The sequence below is a fragment of the Macaca thibetana genome, chromosome 3, assembly GCF_024542745.1.
Source record: "Macaca thibetana thibetana isolate TM-01 chromosome 3, ASM2454274v1, whole genome shotgun sequence".
Classification (NCBI taxonomy): Eukaryota; Metazoa; Chordata; class Mammalia; order Primates; family Cercopithecidae; genus Macaca; species Macaca thibetana.
This window is the reverse complement of record NC_065580.1, coordinates 36,538,637-36,558,919: the sequence shown is the minus strand read 5'-3', so window position 1 is coordinate 36,558,919 and position 20,283 is coordinate 36,538,637. Positions and strand designations below refer to the sequence as shown.

The following is a 20,283-nucleotide window of genomic DNA, read 5'->3' as shown; positions in this document are numbered from 1 at the left end:
CTCTTGGGTTAAATGGCAAAGGAAAATATATTAGAATAGTAAGAGTAATTAATACTGATAGTATTTTATAATTATGTAGTACTTTCACATTAGTATTTGCCCCTTTTATGTATGATAACTCTGAGTTTCAGAAAGGTTAAGTGATTTGTTGAACATGGGTCAGTTTGCAAATTTCAGAGCTGGGATTCAAGTGAAGATCTTTTGCCTCTTTCTGGTCTTTCACTGTGGCAGCATAGTATTTCTGAATGACATCTGTTGGACTGTAAACGTCACAGGAAACCATAACTTTCAGCTTATCTTGGATAATTTCTATCCTAAATTGAGGTTCAAATTTCCCTCAACCCTATACTTCTTCCTTTCTTCTTCTTCTTAAGCTATATGACACCTCAATGCTGAATCAGAGACTGATTCAAATTTTGATTCTAAAACACCACCAGAGATACCTGAATGTGTACATAGTTTAATCTTTGGGAAAGTGGATTTCATGTGCAATATTAAAGATAATATATGCATGAACATATAAACATACTTTGAATTACACATTACAGAGTATCATTATAAAGAAAACAATAGTTTTACAGAATAAAAGTAACTATGGCAACCAGTAGAGTCAAATCAGGCTGCCTCCCAGGCAGCAGCAGTAGCTCCTTGTTGCCTCAGTAACTTTCCATTACAATGTGTCTCAAACACATATATTTTGGGGGCACATTAGCTGAATTTCCCACTTTATGTTCCCAATTTAATTTTACCTTTCTGTGTGGATGAATAAAATATTCTGATTATACAATTTGCTTTGGGTTTGTCTGTTTCACTGAAACCTTCTCATCCTCTTGCATTTCAGAGGTCTGCCTAGTGCTGGAATTAACTCATTCAGACACTAAGAACTTTTTATCTGTACTTATCTCATTACCTTTGTCAGATATCCCTTAGTCAGAAGGAATTGAGACAGAGTCACGAGACAAGAGACAGTTTTAGTAAAACAGCTCCTATCAAGTTAGCCACCCTGACTGACACCTGTACCCCCATATTTTCTAAGTGCAGAGGGTTGAGTGTGAGATAGTGGGAAAAAAACTACTAAAATCAGCAACATCCTCCTAATTCCAAATCAAGGCTGGGCTCCAAAATAAAGTGAAAACCTGAGTAGACTGTGAGACAAGGATCAATCTTATTTTATTGTAAGCTGAGAAATGGCAGCACTGGGGACTTCAAAGGACTTCAACAGATATTTATTGTGTACTTACAAAATGCAACACACTGTTTTAGGTACGTGGAGGATAATAGATGAATGAGAACTGATTTTTGCCTTTAAAATATGATCTAGTGGAACAGAAGCAAGTGTGTGTGTCTGTGTGTGTGTGTGCATGTACACACATGTAGCACGTAAGTATATATGACAAAGGTAACGAGATAAGTACCGATAAAAAGTTCTTGTGTCTGAATGAGTTAACTGAAATCTTCTGAGTTTTGTGATGTCTGACTTTTTAAAACTGGAAAAAAGAAAAACATGGAGAATAAACAGGTTTTCTGGGGTAAAATCTTGTGGAGATAAGAATGGGTAGATAGAACAGGATGGTAATGGGAAAATGATGCTATCACTTGGAATCTATTTTTAATTTAATAATCAAAAATCACTTAAGCTTTTTGAAAAAGAGTGTGGTAAAAGTTATTCTGTAATTTTTTTGACTGGTAGAATACTGTAGAAAGAAAAAGGTAATAAAGAGGTAAATTCAGATACATAGGCAAGAAAAAAATGAAGGCCAGAATTAGGATAAACAATGGAAATGTAAAAAAGAGAATGTTACAGGGCACTATGGTAAGAGAATATTGATGTTCACAAATTGGGGATAGGAGGGAAAAGAAAAAGATGAATAAAAAGTTAATAGGCCATGAATAGAAGAGATATTAACACAAATAATGAAAGTATTCATTCATTCATCAAATATGTACTGAGCAAGATTAAGAGAAGGGGAGTGATATTGACAGATTTTTATTTATTTTTTATTTTTATTTTTAAAGACAGAGCCTGTTCTGTTACCTAGGCTGGAGTGCAGTGGCACGATCTTGGCTCACTGCAACCTCTGCCTCCCGGGTTCAAGCGATTCTCATACCTCAACCTCCTGAGTAGCTGGGATTACAGACATGCACCACCAAGCCCAGCTAATTTTTATTTGTTTGTTTTTTTTAATAGAGATGGGGTTTCACTCAGTTGGCCAGGCTGGTCTCGAACTCCTGGCCTCAGGTGATCCACCCTCCCTGGCATCTCACAGTGCTAAGATTACAGGCGTAAGCCACCACGTGGAATGATATGGACAGAATTTTAAGCCCAGAGATAGATAGCTGTGGAGGCCAACATTAGGCATTTTTTCGGCATCTTGGTAAAACAAGAGTACTTGTTTCTAAAGTGTGGATTAGGGAAGGGGCTGAGAAGAGACTCTACATAAACCCCATTATTTATCTTGTTTTATCAGTGAAAATTTATTCCACAGAGGAAAAGCAATGATCATTAGTTACACACAGACCTATGAACACATCCTACCCAGGCACATGTATGCATTACAACAGGAATCATAGGGATACTTAAGGCTGTTCAGACCTACTACTACGTGGTATATAAGAAATAAAAGGCAGTTTCTAATCTCACAGATATATTTTCTCTCTCTCTTTCAAGTGGCTTTACCAGCAAAAAGAAACATGAAGTGTAGCCCACCTAAATCAACAGCATATTGATGCACACTTTTTTCTCTGTCGTTTTTTTTTTTTTTTTCCTTGTAAGAAGTGTTTGCTATTTAAAATCTGTTACTAGGTAATAATGGCAAAGCACATTTTTCTCTCTTTTCCATAGTCAACCCCATACATTTCACTTTGTATTTGCAAGTAAAAATACCTGTTGCCGTGCACATGAGAGGCACAGAATGCAAAGCTGTAATGGAGCAGGGTAGGGTCAATGACAGCACCATTTTCTGAATGTTCCATCAGTTCTGTAAGGTAGCAGAGATGTCTGTGACAACCTCTCACACCATAACGGGCACAGTACTCATCTAACACAAAGACTTGCCCAGGGCTAAACCATCCCTGCAAAATAAAAAAAGATACATAGATATGTTTTTTCTTTCTATACTATTATTTGCTTTCCTGAAGGCACTTTTAGGCCTTATAAGCAGAAGCTGCATGAAAGTACCTTGACATTTATTTTATTAGTGGTATGTTTCATGAAGAGCTAATATCATCAATTTTGAAACTGATTTGGGACACTGGCAACCTAATGCTATTCTCTCTTTACTGTCACAGCAAGGCATGGGTAACTTGTGCTTCTCCACTGTCACTCAAAATTAGTCAAATTTATTCATAGGATCTAAATTATCACACACAAAGAGTGTTACTCCAAAAAATTCAGTCTCTTTACGAATCAATTAAAAAGAGAAGGAAGACGACATTATAGATGAAATTTCTTGTTCAGGAAAAGTTTTATAAAGTGAACTAAAAGAAAATGTCATTAAGTTTAGCAGCAGTATACATGTACTATTTGGGAACTTAAATATCTGGGATATTTTTCTCATTCTGTTTGTCTTCCTATGAACAATGTAACAGAGTTAATGCTTTATATTAGCAGCTTCTGTTCCTCCTGAAATGAGATGTTAGAATGTATGTGTGTGCATGCATGCCACCTGAACACAGCAGGCAGTTTATGTGGCTAAACCTGGAGGGCAGCGTCAGGTGGAGCTGGCTTATAAAATATCTTGATAAATTATATGGATTTATATAGATTAAGATAGTAAAAGAAAAGAAGGGAGTATAGAGAATTTTAAAAGGGGGCAGGGTAATCATGTAAGAGAAAGAAAAGAATAATGAGAAAAAGGTGAGAAGGCAATAAAGGAAAGGAGGAAGAAAAGGAGTAAGAGAAGAACCATCATGCGTGGTAGTTACATGGTTTCCAGATTGCAGATAAATAAGCTAAAGCTCAGGGATGTTAAGTGAATTTTCCAAGACCACACTGCAAATCAGTTGTTGAGTCATGATTTGTATTCAGTCATTTGCCTCCAAAACACTTTCTAAGCAAATCACACTCACTCCCCTCTAGGTGCAGTGGAAGACCTTGTAGCATTCTCCTCAGACTCCATATTACACTAGGGGTCATCAACAAAATCAAAACAGCTTTTGATAATTGAATAATGTGAGTGGAATCCAAGAGGGCACTATCCCTTATTGATGTTCACTCTATGTGTTTGTCCATGAAAAGCTTGACTAGGATTTTGAGATGATATGTTTTACTCTCCACATGATTGTAAAATTTGAGTTGGATCAGGTTCAAATTATACTTAATAAACATCTATAAATGAATTAATGAACTGTTAGTGTCAGCGTGGCAAAAAGTTATTTCACTTCTTCCTCTCTGAAGTATCTCCAATGAGGGGTGGCATTTTGTCTGAAATCTTAAACAGAATGTAACTTTATTGCATGAAGTTTCAGGTTGAGCATCCCAAATCCAAAAGTCCCAGATCTGGAAAGCTCCAAAATCCAAAATATTTGAGCATCTGCATGATCCTGTTAAATCAAGTTTAGCCTAAAGCTGCCTCCTTACATATTTTAAGTTCAGCCTAAAGGTTTCTCTATACATCGTGAATTATAAACCAAATGGAGTTGTAAGTACACTGTAGTCTACTATTGTGCCAATCACTGAGTTTTGACCCATCAAAGGTGGCCAACTGTTCAAACTGTGTTCAAATCAGGCAAATGCTGAGCTGTAACCAATCTGGCTGTTTCTGTACCTTACTTCTGTTTTCTGTACATCACTTTCCTTTTTCTGTCTATAAAACATTTTCCACCACATGGCTATGCCGGAGTCTCTGAGCCTACTCTGGCTGAGGAGGCTGCCTGATTCATGAATTCTTCTTTGCCCAATTAAACTCTGTTAAACTTAATTAGGCTAAGGTTTTTCTTTTAACAATGCTCAAAGGAAACTGATTTTGGATTTTTGGATTAAGGATGTGCACCTTGTACATATAATGCAAATATTCCCAAATCTGAAGAAAATACAATATTTGAAACACTCTGGTCCCAAGCATTTTGGATAAGGGATATTCAACCTGTACCATGTTCAGTGTCCAAGAGATTAAAGTGGTGATAGAAATACGCATTTTCTGGCTGCAAAAATTTCAGAGGAATTGCTATTCACAATGTAAATGTTTGGAAAAACACATAATTTTTAGGTTATAAAGTTTAGTCCCCATATTCTGAGGTGTTAAGCATTCCTTTTAAATAAATTATACTTCATATCCCAAATTTTGGCTACAATTTCAACACATACCAGGAAATAGTTTACTCAATTTAATTCACTCCTTTCCTTTTGTCAAGGAACTCAAGTTATACTTTGGATTGCTAGATGAAACTAAAACTTTCCTTTGTTATGTATAGCTCCTGTCATATTAATTCCACTCTTTCTTTCCCCTGCCACTTAGGTTGTCCTTCTAAGAACAAAAGAGAGAAATGTGAGGTGTCAACATCTGGGGAACAGAACTCCAACCTTAAAATGTCTGTAAGTACTATAATAGAGGTTTTAAAAAATCTTTATTAAAAGCCTTCTATTTTCACTGAGCCTTCTTTAAAGGGACTGATAAACCACAGTTTAGCATCTATTTGAGTCTATTCTCCTGTCTATTGAGTGGCACAGCAGTGGTCTTCAAGTGTATAATTTTTAAATTGGGAAGCAATCGATTGGAATCCTTTATCCCTCACTCCAACTACCATTATTAAATGAGTCAGGAATAAAATGCTGGTTTATAACAAGTATTTCTCACTTTCTAAAATCTTTTATTCCAACTTATAGGGGACTAGATACAGACTTGTACTCACCAAGCAAGAATAGGAATCATTCAGTCTGTGATCCAAAGTCTGCCTCTGGAGTATTCTAAAAAGGAAGGCATGATCAAGCTTGCAGGGGTTTGCAGAAATAAACTCATCCATACCATGTTTCTGAAAACGATCTGCATCTGTAAATTCAGGAAAGCATGTAGAGTATATTTACTTTTCAGGCTTAATGATGGACAGATACAGGTTGTGAAGAATACAAAATGCAGGACTCAAACAGAAGACTACCTTTTATCAGTAGTCTGAAATATGAAATATGAGGCCAACAGTTCAGCATATTAACATAAATTGCAAAATTTTTGAAGCCTAAGTAAAAATGACAGCAAAAAATCTACAAATCATTTAGAATGCAGTAATTACATTTCCATTCAAAGCTATATCTAATATCCATCAGAGGAATAATCTTATTTTCCAACGCTGAGAAAAGTTGTATTTTAAATCTCCATTTACTGATGGAATTGACTAGAAAAGAACCAAGATCTATTCATAAAAAACAGCAATGATGCCCAGAAGTCTGCTTTCCAAATGGCAAACTAGGGCAGAATTGAACACACACACTTCAGCTGGATCACTTCCAGTCTTCTTTTTGTAGGGAGCTTTTAATGGGACCATCCTTAATGTAAAAATGGCAATGAGCGCTCTTAAGCTTCAAGTTTAAGAGACATGAAAAAAGGGAGCATCATGTTTGTGCAAATATGCAGACAAAGCATAACGTCCCAAATGGCACTTCAATCAAAGGCCCAAATTTATTGTTCTTTACAGATTGCATCTTTCAACGCCTGTAGACCCTGCGGGTTTATCAAAAGGCAAGCTTTTATGATTGCTTTCATTAATGGTATGTTTTGTCAAAGTCTTCAATGTGAGTTATTTACTAAGTACAGAGAGAAAAAGCCACACACTACCCCAAAGGAGTGCTGGGGTGTTATTACATTAGGTCTGTTAGAAACATCGCGCATATTGAGCAAGCAATCAGTTATCAAGATAAAAGTGGACTCTTCTCACAATGGTAAAACGGAAGCTCCATTGTTCCTTAAAATTCATAGATAGATCTCTTTCTGGTCATCATAAGAAAAGCAGAGTCCTAAATGTAAGCTAAGTGTAGTTTCTAAAACCTATATAGTACAATCTTAAAATTGTAAAGGAAAAGAGACAAAAGTTTATTGATTATACCCAATTACAGAGTCAGACTCATAATAAAACTCAATATTGATCTGTGGACATGATGCTAACATAATCAGTCACATTTAGATATTTTAGCCCAGATCATATTGATCCATGTCAAGTTCAACTTTCAGCCATATTTGTAGATGGAAGAACTATATAATTCAAGCTGAAGGGTCCTCAGAATCACACTAAAAAAAAAGATGCACAAACTAACGTGCATCTCACATTAATGACAGATAGGAAAAGGTGAATATAGCAAGTAATCAATGAATGGCAGATTGCTGATGTGTAAGGTATAAGGTTATAATCCATGGAGAAAGTATCATACATATACCTTCACATTTAATAATTACCTGAATGATTAAATACATTACATGTGAAAAATTAATATTAACTGGATAAACACAAAACTAAACAGCTTTTCCTGAACTAATATACAATCCAACTTCTTTTGTATTTTATTCTTCTGAGTCTTTTAATATAAAGTTAAAGATATGATAATGTAATGTGAAATAATATCAGATGAATAAGAGGCAGAATAGTAAAACTGCAAATCACACATATTATAAAATTGGAAGATTCTTTTGTATTTTAAAAAAGTACCTTAGAATATTCAATTTTCCATTTATCTCGGCAAAAAATTCTTGTAGTACCATTTTTATGAAATGAAATTACTAGTTTTATAAACATCTGCTAAATTTTATACCTTATTTCTTTCACCAGAGAAGGGAGTTAAAAATAATGCCCATTAATGGTTAATCTGTTGAGAACAGGATAGTAATAAATTTCACAGGAAAACGACCTATCAGTCTTCTTTTACTATAAAGATTTGTAGAAGCAATTAAAAAATGGGCATACAATCTTTAAATAAAAAATGTGTTTCTGAAAAAAGGTCTATAGTTAATTTCTATAATTAAATCATATTTTTGTAAATTTATACAGTACTTTCCTCAGGAAATACAATTCCAAGCCATCTATCTGCTAAGGTAACAAGTCTTTCCAAATCACATGAATGGAAAATTACTTTTCAAACAATTACCATTGGTGATAAAAATGATATTAATGATAGCACTTTGAGTCACAAATACAGACTCTACTCGGAAAAAAACAGGCAAGCAAACCCATTAAAATTTTTATTTAAGAAAATCAACAACCTTCAATTTCTCCAGGGTTGTAATTTTATGAAAGTGAAATGTGTTCTTAGGAATCATCCTATTTTTAAAACACAGGCTGTGAAGATCAAACATTTTTACCTCTTTCTTTCTATATCAGATCAGCACCATTCAGAACATTTCATGCAAAAATACATTACCATGTGGCAGTATAGTCTTAGTTTCCACGAATTTATGGAAGAAATAAATAAAAAAGTAACAGTCTTGACCTCCCTGAATGAAACAGGGTGGTGGGGGGTCGGGAAGGGGAGAGAGACAGAGAGATAGAGAGTGAGAGAGAGAGAGAAGCAGCTAGGTAGACAGGCTATGTTTCAATAAAGCTTCTTTTTCAAGAACAGGCATTCAGTTTCAGTTTGCTGGCCCTGTGGCCCTTGTTTGAAACAAAATAATAACAATGTATACAAGTGTGTATAACATTACTGAAAAGTGCTGGGCACGATGACTCATGCCTGTAATCCCAACACTTTGGGAGGCCGAGGTGGGTGGATCACCTGAGGCCGGGAGTTCGAGACCAGCCTGACCAACATGGTGAAACCCTGTCTCTACTAAAAAACACAAAAAATTAGCTGGGCATGGTGGCAGGCACCTGTAATTCCAGCTACTTGGGAGGCCGAAGCAGGAGAATCGCTTGAACTCGGGAGGCAAAGGTTGCAGTAAGCTGAGATTGCGCCACTGCACTCCAGCCTGGGCTACAGAGTTAGACTACATTCCCAACCCACTCGCCACCCCCGCCCCCCGCCAAAAAAAACAAACAAAAAAACCAAACCAAACCAAACCAAAACAAAAACCTGTAAAGTGAAATGTAAGGCAACAATACCATCAAAGCTAGGAGGAGTGAAACAGATGTAATACTACTGAAATGCTTTTTTAGTAGTAAAATTGTGTGTGTGTGTGTATATTTAAGCTTTACAACATGATGTTAAGGGATACATATAGACAGTAAAATGGTTACAATACAGAAGCAAATTAACAAATCTGTCATCTCACATAGCTGCTTTTTTTGTGACAGGGCAGCTAAAATCTACTTACTTAACAAAAATAACAGTACAATTTTATAGATTCTAGTTGTTGTGTTGTACATTAGATCTCTAGACTTGTTCATCCTACACATCTGCTAGTTTGTATCCTTTGACCTACATCTCCCCATTTCCTCCCTGCCATCTTTCACTTTAAAGTTCTCTCATGAACTAATGCAAAACAGAAAATCATATATCATTAAAATATTACCTAGTTTCTTATTTTTATAAAGATATATTTTCACATAGCTTTCTACAGGTATAACATAACTATATGTTACTCTTGAGAGACACAGGCATCATCTATATCAAATGCAAAACATGCTTTTTAGTCAATTACCAAATCCAAGGCTTTAAAATTGCGTTATACTGGATTATCTGCAATTAATGTTACTATAACACAACATTATGGTGACTAGTTTTAAACAGAAAATTATTCATGATGTTACTCAGATTTCTCTGATAATGGAAAATTTCAGTTCAATCTGTCTTCTGAAACAATGTGACAACTATCAAAACAAACCAACAAGCTATGAGCTTAAGCAGTATACTGCAAAACTGTCATAAATTGTGATGATTAACCTATGGACTAACTACAGATGTGGGACATGGTAATTGAGGATACTGATGGAGTTTCTATGGCAACAGTTGGATATATGCTCGAGCGTCTTTAGGCAGTACTGTCACCAGGTGTGATAACAGTAGATGGAATGAAACCCAAATTGAGAAAGATTATTATTTGCTATAGATCTAAGAAGTTACAGAGGCTTTATGTAAGTGAAACCTAAAAATTGAATTTTTTCATTAGGATAATAGCTGTTGGAAGTTAAGAGGAAAGAATAAGTAGGCTGACAGTATCAACTTAAATAGGTAATACAGACTTGAAAATAGGTAGCATAGAAAATGATATGAGGACTATCAGTGAGCTAGTAGATCCCACTGTGGTGAGAGAGCTTTTTGGTAGGCACTGACCGCAACCTGCCCCTTAAGTGCTCAAGAATCCAAATCCCAGGAAAGGCATCTAAGTCCGAGAGAACTGAAGTCATCTAAGTCAGGGAGGTTGAAAAAAATAATTGAAATACTTCTTTTTTCTTTGCAACAAATTCTCATGGTACTGCATTTGTTGCTGCTCCTAGTGTTGTGAGAAATCATGGATGAAAAAGGAAAAAGGAAAGAAAAATGTAAAAGGGCACTCTGGATGAGAAAAGGAAGCCATTTATTAGCATTCCGAGGTCACTCTGGTGTCTGGGAGTGGAACTCTAGTATCAAAAGGACTAAGAGGGTGCTGTCAGCCAAGACTGCTCTCTGCAAAATACTGAGCTGAACTAAGCAGCAAATGACCCTTTTGAAATATAATACAATTTTCTGTCCTATGTTTAAAACTGGCCTATGTTTAGGAGTTCACCTGTAGCTGCATTTACCACTACTCACATCTGATTATACACTTATTATAATTCAAAACTCCCATAAAGCTTGAAAATTTACAGGAAGTTAGAAGTGGCACAGCAAAGTAGGTGCCACTTCTCTTTTTATACCATCCATGTAGGTTTTAATAGGAAAAGTTTAATATTTAAAATTTTATCTAGATCAGCCTGAATAGTATGTCCATGTTTTATGTATACATACTTTCTGCTGAAAAGCAAAGGAGTTTGTTCACACCTCTATTATTGACCCAAATAACTGCTTAGCTTCTTTTGGTTAAATTGATTCAAAACCTGATGTATGAATTAACATATCTTGCTTTCTGCAGCAAATAACACATAAGTAATACTTTTGCATGATGACAATTTTGATCAACACAGAAACTTATAATCACAAATAAGTAAAGTAAACCAATGTTGAACATTTATTAGAAATAATATGTTCAATGTAAAGGAAAGACAAATGCTTCCCTATGAAGTGTGAAATTTAACATATTAGATCGATCATGAAAATAAGTTCACAAAATTAACTGTCAGTTTATATTTCAATTTAATAATTTAAAAATATTTAGCTTAAAAATAAAAAGCAGCTGGCAGCTTTTCGGTTCATTTTTGATATTAATTTATTATTGGAAGACAAATACTACTATTCATATTGTATTATGTGACACACACATTGTATTATGTTACATATATAACTGAGAGACAGTGAAAACCAGGGTGCGTGCACTGCATTTTGGTTGGAGAGAACAAAGAAGGATAGTTTAACCAAAGAATGTCCATCAATCTGGCAACTCTAGTACGTTATATTTGAAGTGAAAAAATTGTTTACCAGCCTCATCCCCACCCCTTCAGCCCACTCTCTTCCCTTAGAATTTTTATATATCCAGAGACTCAAAGAAAAAATGAAGTGGAATAGATTTGCTTATTAGAGAAACCTATAAATATATATTAGTAATGTCTCAAAAAGATAAGGTTGTCTTCCAGTAAGTTAGATTTTATAATATTTTATTTTTCTTAGTTATTAGTATGCTTAGATTTTTTAAGAAATAAGATTCTTTTTTAAGTTTTAAGATTCATAGTTCATTCTAAAGCACTGGGTTTGTGAAAAATAAAAATACATACTTCAAAGAAAAATAAAATATAGAAGAAATAAAGTAGCAACTATTGCCTCCAACAAAACATATCCACTGAATATTTTAGATGTAATTCTACCTATATTTTGCGTTTTCAATTGGGTTCTTCTTATGTAGTGAAAATAATAATACATGTGTAATTTAGCATTTTTTCCACTTAACATATATTGACCATTTGTTTTGCATGTTATTACAACACCTTCGTGGCTATTACCCTTGTGCCTGTATGAATGGTAGATACTAGGTTGTTTCTATTTTTTTGTTGTGATAGACATTTTTTGTTTTGTAATCAATAAAGCTAAGTAAACAAGATCATGATATTCCTCAAACATCGTATCATTAAAAAATTTTAAAAACATCTGATTTTAAAAATCATGAAAATACTTACCTTTACCAGCTACAGGTCAGCAAAGAAATGAGAAACAAAGCATATTTAAATGGGTTGGGAACATATACATTTATCCAACTAGACATTTAAATTTTTATTTTGTTTTCTCAATTTCTACTATTGATTTTAAAAGTTGTTTTTGTGAAAGATCATCAGGAAAGAAAACAAAATTGATTAAGTCAATGGAGGGAGGAAAATACTATGGATGAAACTACTCTCTGGAGTAATTCATGACGTTTCTCTGATAGGTCAGGGTCAGTATTCTCATTCTGATGAGGTAGAATATGTTCTTTCTTCCTCCTTTCTTTTCTTTTCTTTTCCTTTTTTTTTTTTTTTTTTTTTTGAGATGGAACCTTGCTCTGTTGCCCAGGCTGGAGTGCAGTGGTGCGATCTCCGCTCACTGCAAGCTCCGCCTCCCAATTTCACGCCAGCAGAGGTCAGCACTGATTAAACACTTTACTAGTAGTCTAGAACAGAAGTCAGCTGTTGTTAACAAATTGAAACAGTTTGGCTTTTTAGTTATAACAAGTAAATTCAGTTCCCATAGCCTGATCAATTCTGCCTTGACAATAAATTGATAACAAATAATAGAAAGGTTTTGTTAGAAACAGATTATAGGGCTGGGTGCTGTGGCTCACGCTTGTAATCCCGGCAATTTGGGAGGCCGAAGTGTCCTCCCTGATGGCAGATCACCTGAGGTCAGGAGTTCAAGACCAGCCTGGCCAATGTGGAGAAACTCCATCTCTATTAAAAAGACAAAAATTAGGCAGGTGAATCCCAGCTATTTGGAGGCTAAGGCATGGGAATCTCATAGCCTGATTAATTCTGCGTTGACAATAAATTGGTATTGAATAATAGAAAGGTTTTTTTTTTTTTTTTTTTTTTTTTAATTTGTCAAAGGCAGGTGCATTGGCTCATGCCTGTAATCCCAGCACTTTGGCATGCCGAGGCTGGCAGATCACCTGAGGTCAGGAGTTTGAGACCAGCCTGGCCAACGTGGAGAAACTCTGTCTCTGCTAAAAATACAAAAATTAGGTGGGTGTGGTGGCACACACTTGTACTCCCAGCTGCTGAGATTACTTGGGAGGCTGAGGCATGAGAATGGCTTGAACCTGGGAAGTGGAGGTTGCAGTGAGGTGAGATGGCACCACTGCACTCCCTCTCTCTCCAGAGGCAGACTCTGCCCAAAAATATTCTGTATTATTCAGCCATGGTCTTAAAGGTCTGTGCTAGTGGTTCCTACCCACTTTTCTTGCCACTATGTGCAAGCAACAATAGCCATGAGCTCAAAACATTCCTTGGGAATTCCTTGTACTCAGGATGTTAAGAAAAAATATAGGAACACAAGTGAAGGAGGGTGACAATTAAAAAAAAAATAGCTATTAAGTCACTGTAATTCTGTGGTTCTCAACTGGAGGTGATTCCTCACCAACAGCAACCCTACCCTCTGGGACATTTGGCAATGTCCACAGATATTTTTGGTTGTCTGACCTGGGACCAGGTGGGAGACTACTGATATATAGTAGGTAGAGGACAGGGATGCTGTAAAACATCACATAATGCACAGGAAAAGTTCCTTACTCCACTCCCTGCCCTAGAACAAATAATTGTCTAGCCCAAAATGTCAATAGTGCTGAAATTGAGAAACCATGCTTTAACTTATAAAAAATTCATTCTGCGGCCGGGCGCGGTGGCTCAAGCCTGTAATCCCAGCACTTTGGGAGGACGAGACGGGCGGATCACGAGGTCAGGAGATCAAGACCATCCTGGCTAACACGGTGAAACCCCGTCTCTACTAAAAAGTACAAAAAACTAGCCGGGCGAGGTGGCGGGCGCCTGTAGTCCCAGCTACTCAGGAGGCTGAGGCAGGAGAATGGCGGGAACCCGGGAGGCGGAGCTTGCAGTGAGCTGAGATCTGGCCACTGCACCCCAGCCTGGGCGACAGAGCGAGACTCCATCTCAAAAAAAAAAAAAAAAAAAAAAAAAAAAAAAATTCATTCTGCTTCTGGTCATGATGGTATAATTGAGAATAAACTTAACCTTCTACCTGAACTAAGTTTTTGAAAAAAAATTTACAAAAAGTTTCTTAAACGCTGCATGTTGGGCAACACGGGAGAGTGATTCCTGAGGGATGGGAAACAAGGTGAGCCTTACAGTCACCCCAGGTTACTGCCAGGAGAAACTCTATAGCTCATGGCACAAGGAACAGGAACTCAGGAAAAGCCCAGTGGTCTCCCTGAGTTGAAAAATGGAGCTGACAATTCAGGAGGGCCACAGTAACTAGAGGTTGTAGGAAAGAGTACTGGAGAGAAGAGAGCTGCCCGGAAAGAGACTCTCAAGATCTGCAGAAGGCCTCCCCCAAGAATTCAGCTGACTACCCATCAGTTCATGCACGTGTAGAAAGGGAAAGAAGCAATCTAAAGGATTCAAGAGGATAGTGCCTCAAACTCACACAGCCTAGAATAGCACTGCTTCTCAGCAGCAAGAATATAAAAGCTCATATTTCACAGGTTATCAGTTAGAGTATTAAGAATGATGTTGGTCCAGAAACGGGGAAAATGCATCCTGTACTAAACACTGCTTGGTCTTCCCTAACAAAACTTGAAAGCAAAGCTTGAAAGGATCGAATTGTTTCCAAGTAACTTAACTGTGTCTCAGAACAAGCATTTTTATGAAGAAAAGTATACCAAGGCACATCATAATCAAATTGCTCAAAAACAGTGTTAAGGAGAAAAATCTTTAAAGCAGTTAGAGGAAAAAAGGACATTATTTATAGAGGAACAAACCAAAATAGCACATTTCTCATTGGAAAAAGAAATGCAAGCTAGAAGAAAGTGGAGCAACATCTTTAAAGTACTAAAAGAAAAATATCTTTAAAATGAGAGTAAAATAAAGACTTTTTCATATATAAAGAAGCTAAAAGTATTCATTACCAGCAGATCTGCACTACAAGAAAAGTCAAAGGAGGTCCTTCAAGAAGTAAAAATATATCCGCTAGACGATGAAAGACACTGGGATGGTAATGTACATGTACGTAACATGTACATAATGGACATGTACAAAATGGACATCTATATAACATTTTTCTTTCACTTTTAATTTCTTTAAAACATATTGACTAAGGTAATAATCATAATAGCAATGTATTGTGGGATTTACAACATATATAGAAGTAAAATATATGACAAGAATAGTGCAAAAGTCAAGAGAAGAAATAGAAGTTTACTACTGTAAAGTTTGCATACTATACATGAAGATGTATAAATAAATTTAAAGTGTATACTTTAAATTCTAAAGCAATCACAAAGATAACAAAAGAATTGGGCTGAAATAAAAAATTCCACTTTACCAAAGCAACAAAGATGAAATACCTAGAAATAAATCTGACAAAAGATGTGCAAGATCTGTTTACTGAAAACTACAAACATACCAAAGAGAAACTAAGGACTACCTAAACAAATGAAGTGACACATTGTATTAACAGATTGGAAGGCTCAATATTAAGAAGTCAGTTTTCCAAAATTTTCCAAGGACTGACTGACCAAAGGCATTCCCAGTAAAATCTCCAGCAAGGAATGTCAAGATGTTTTAAAAATTTATATTGTACCTCATATATATATACAATTATTTGTCAATTAAAAATGAGTAAATTTATTTTGAAAATTCATAGAGAAATGCAAAGGACATAGAACAGCCAAAATATTTTTGAATAAGAGAAATCAATTTGGAGGACTTGGACTACCTGACTGTAAGATTCACAAAGCTACAGTAATCAAGACAGTGTAGTAATAATATTAAGATAGATAAACTGACCAAAGGAAAAGAAAGGATAGCCCAGAAATAAACTCATATGTAGTTAATTGATTTTTCACAAATGTGAAGGGCAATTCAGGGTATGACAATCTTTTCAACTCTTTGTGTTAAAACAACTGGACATCCATATGCCATCCATAAATACTGATGGATACCTCTCACCGTATACAAAAATTAACTCAAAATGGTTGTAAAATGTAAAAGCCAAAACTGTAAAATTTCTACAAGAAAGCAAAGGAGAAAATTTCTGCAATTTGGGTTGGGCAAAGATCCTTTAGTTACAACATCAAAAGCACATCTATGAAAAAAATTGATAAAATGGACTTCATCAAAATTAAGAATTTTTTTTTTTTCTGAAAGTCACTATTAAGATATGTGAAAAGACAAGCCATAGATTAGGAGAAAATATTTGCAAATCACATATCTGACAAACATGTTGTATCCAGAACACACAGGCAAACTTCATTTTATTGTGCTTTGCAGATGTGTTTTTCATAAATTGAAAGTTTGTGGCAACCCTGTGACAAGCAAGTCTATGGTGCCACTCTTCTAACAACACATGCTCATTTTATGACTCTGTTTCACATTATGGTAATTCTCACAGTATTTCCAACTTTTTCATTATTAGTATATCTATTATAGTCATCTGTGAAAAGTGATCTTTGATGTTATTTTAATTGTTTTGGGGTGCCACAAACTACACCCATATAAGATGGTAAACTTAATAAATGTTATATGTGTTCTGACTGTTCCCCATCTGTCTTCCTTTTCTTGGGTCTCCCTATTTCTTGAGACACAACAATATTAAAATTAGGCTAACTAATAACCCGAAATGATCTCTAACTGTTCAAATGAATGAAAGAATCCCGTCTCCCTCACTTTAAATTTAAAAGCTACAAATGATCATGCTTAGTGAGCAAGGCATGTCAAAAGCCAAGACAGGCTGAAAGCTAGGCCTTTTGCATCAAGTAGCCAAGTTGTGAATGCAAAGGAAAAGTTGTTGAAGTAAATTAAAATTGCTACTCCAGTGAACACACAAATAATAAGAAAGCAAAAACAGCCTTATTGCTGATACGAAGAAAGTTTGAATGATCTGGATAGATCAAACCAGCCACAATATTCCCTTTAACCAAAGCCTAATAAAGAGCAAGGCCCTGCCTTTCTTCAATTCTATGAAGGCTGAGAGAGGTGAAGAAGCCTCTGCAAGCTGTCAAGCCAGCAGAGGTCAGCTCACGAGGGCTAAGGAAAATAAGCCATCTCTATTACATGAAAGTGCAAGGTGAAGCAGCAAGGGTTGATGCAGAAATGGCAGCAAGTTATCCAAAAGATCCAGCTGAGATCATTGATGAAGTTAGCTATGCTAAATAACAGATTTTTAGTGTAGACAAAATAATCTTCTATTGAAGAAGATGTCCATCTAGGACTTTCACAGTTAGAGAGAAGTCAATGCCTGGCTTCAAAGCTTCAAAGTACAGGCTCCCTTGTTAGTGGCTAATGCAGCTGATGACTTTAAGTTGAAGCCAATAGTTATTAACCATCTTGAAAATCCCAGAGCCCTTCAAAACTATGCTACATCAACCCTGTCTGTGCTCTACAACTGAAAGAACAAGCCCAGATGATGTTGCATGTGTTTACAGCACAGTTTACTGAATATTTTAAGTCCACTGTCAAGGCCCAATGTTAGAAAAAAAAGAATCTGGTCGAAGTATTATTGCTCACTGACACGGCATCTAGTTACTCAAGAGCTCTGCTGGAGATGTACAAGGTGATTAATGTTTTCATGCTTGCTAACCTAACATCCATTCTGCAGCCCACAGATCAAGGAGTAATTTCAACTTTCAAGTCTTATTATTTAAGAAATACATTTTAAAAGGCTATAGCTGCCATAGATAGTGATTCCTTTGAGCCATCTGGGAAAAGTAAATTGAAAACCTGGAAAGGATTCACCATTCCAAACGCCATTAAGAACATTTGTGATTCTTGGGAGGAGGTAAAAATATCAACATTTACAGGAGTTTGGAGGAAGTTGATTCCAACTCTCAGGGATAACTTTAAGGGACTGAAGACTTGAGTGGAGGAAGTCACTGCAGATGTCATGAAAACAACAAAAGAACCAGAATTAAAAGTGGAGCCTGAAGATGTGACTGAATTGCTGCAATCTCATGATAAAACTTGAACAGATAAGAAGTTGGTTCCTGGCCAGGCGCGGTGGCTCAAGCCTGTAATCCCAGCACTTTGGGAGGCCGAGACGGGCGGATCACAAGGTCAGGAGATCGAGACCAACCTGGCTAACACGGTGAAACCCCGTCTCTACTAAAAAATACAAAAACTAGCCGGGCGAGGTGGCGGACGCCTGTAGTCCCAGCTACTCGGGAGGCTGAGGCAGGAGAATGGCGTGAACCCGGGAGGCGGAGCTTGCAGTGAGCTGAGATCCGGCCACTGCACTCCAGTCTGGGCGACACAGGGAGACTCTGTCTCAACAACAAAAAAAAAAAAAAAAAAAAAAAAAAAGAAGTTGGTTCCTTTGGGTGAAGCAAAGGAAGTGGTTTTTGAGATGGAATCTACTTCTGGTGAAGATGCTGTGAACATTGTTGAAAGGACAACATAGGATTTAGGATATTATATAAACTTAGTTCATAAAGCAGAGGTAAAGTTTTAGAGGATTGACTCCAATTTTCAAAGAAGTTCTACTTTGGGCAAAATGATAGCAAACAGCATCGCATGCTACAGGAAAATCTTTTGTGAAAGGAAGAATCAGTCACTGCAGCAAACTTCATCCTTGTCTTATTTTAAGATATTGCCACATCCACCCTAACCTTCAACAACCACCAACCTGATCAGTCAGCAGCCATCAACGTTGAGGCAAGACCCTCTACCAGCAAAAATATTATAATCACTGAACCCTCAGGTGATTGTTAGTATTTTTAGCAATAAAGAATTTTAAAATTATGTTTTAGACATGATGCTAGTGCATGCTTAATACACTACAATGTAGTGTAAACATAACTTTTTTTTTTTTTTTTTTGAGACAGGGTTTCACTCTATCACCCAAGCTGGAGCACAGAGGCGCTATTTCACTGCAACCTCCACCTCTCAGGTTCAAGCGATATTCATTTTATTGTAGTGGTCTGGAACTGAACCCACAATATGTCCAAGGCATGCCTGTGTAAACACTTCTCAAAACCCAATAATAGCCTAATTATAAATTAGGCAAGGTATGTGCAGAGATACATAACCAAAGAATAAATATGGATAGCAAAAAAGCTGAAGTACTTCAGCCTCCCAAGTGCTGGGACTACAGTCACGTACCACTGTGCCCAGCTAATTTTGTATTTTTTGTAGATACAGGGTTTCACCATGTTGCCCAGTCTGGTCTTGAACTCCTGAACTGAAGCAAAAAAGCACATGAAAATAGCATTTCTCTATATAAGCAATAGTCAACTAGAAAATATAATAAAAATATAAGATGCAATAGCAACAAAAGTATGAAAGGCTTAGAAATTAGCTTAACCAAGAATAAAAACAGCTCTATGGAAAAGGATTAAAATGTAAAGGACTTAGATTTGAATAAATGAAAGGATATTTCATAGTCATGGCTGGGACAACTGAACATTACATAGGTATGGATTTGGAGGCATTCTACATTTCCATCTCTGGAGGAGTGAATAGAAATAAAATGTGCTGTAGACTAGGTAACATAGGACAGAAGCCCACTTACGTGGTATGCAGTAATCAGAAGAATGAGATTAGATGTATTCATAAAAACATGGACGGATTTTAAAAGCATAGAGATGAACAAAAACAGTAAGACTGAATATGATAAAGAATATGAAACTATTTATGAGATTGACGTGAAATGCACATATACAAAATGCAAATTTGCAAAATGAAAAACACAGGAAATTCACATTAAATGCTATAGAACTGTAGCTTACAGGGGGAGGGACAGAGATTAGCCTATGGAGTGGAAAGAAACAAATTTATAAAAACTTGGTTTTTAACAACAGAATCAAAACTAGGAGGGAAAAAAATAGATCAGCTGGATGGAAGAAAATGGTTTTGGGAAGAGATCTGACGTTAGTTAATGTTGTGTTGGGGGTGAGCAATGAACAGAGCTCCAGAGGAAGAAAGTTGGACCTAGGGTTGAGGGAGTCTTATACTTTGATGCCCAATACAGAAACAGCCCAGGGATAAATGTTCAATCTGGCACTTGAAGTAGGAAAGAAGCAATGGATAAGAGCTGTGCTGCGAGAGAAATGCCTGAGTGAGCACCCCTGTGCATAGCTGGGGAATACCCAACAAGTCACT

At 36.3% G+C, this 20,283-nt stretch overlaps 1 protein-coding gene across 14 annotated transcripts in view; it reads right to left on the bottom strand.

Annotated features, from left to right (window-relative positions):
• The window catches only part of CADPS2 (calcium dependent secretion activator 2), a 567,394-nt gene that overhangs the window by 151,227 nt on the left and 395,884 nt on the right, over positions 1-20,283 (bottom strand). For all 14 annotated transcript variants that reach the window (XM_050782592.1, XM_050782594.1, XM_050782597.1 and 11 more), the window contains exons 12-13: positions 5,851-5,987; positions 2,885-3,072 (exon numbers count right to left, since the gene is read on the bottom strand). In XM_050782592.1, coding sequence (XP_050638549.1) covers positions 2,885-3,072; positions 5,851-5,987 — 325 coding nt within the window. The remainder of the gene's footprint in view (positions 1-2,884; positions 3,073-5,850; positions 5,988-20,283) is intronic.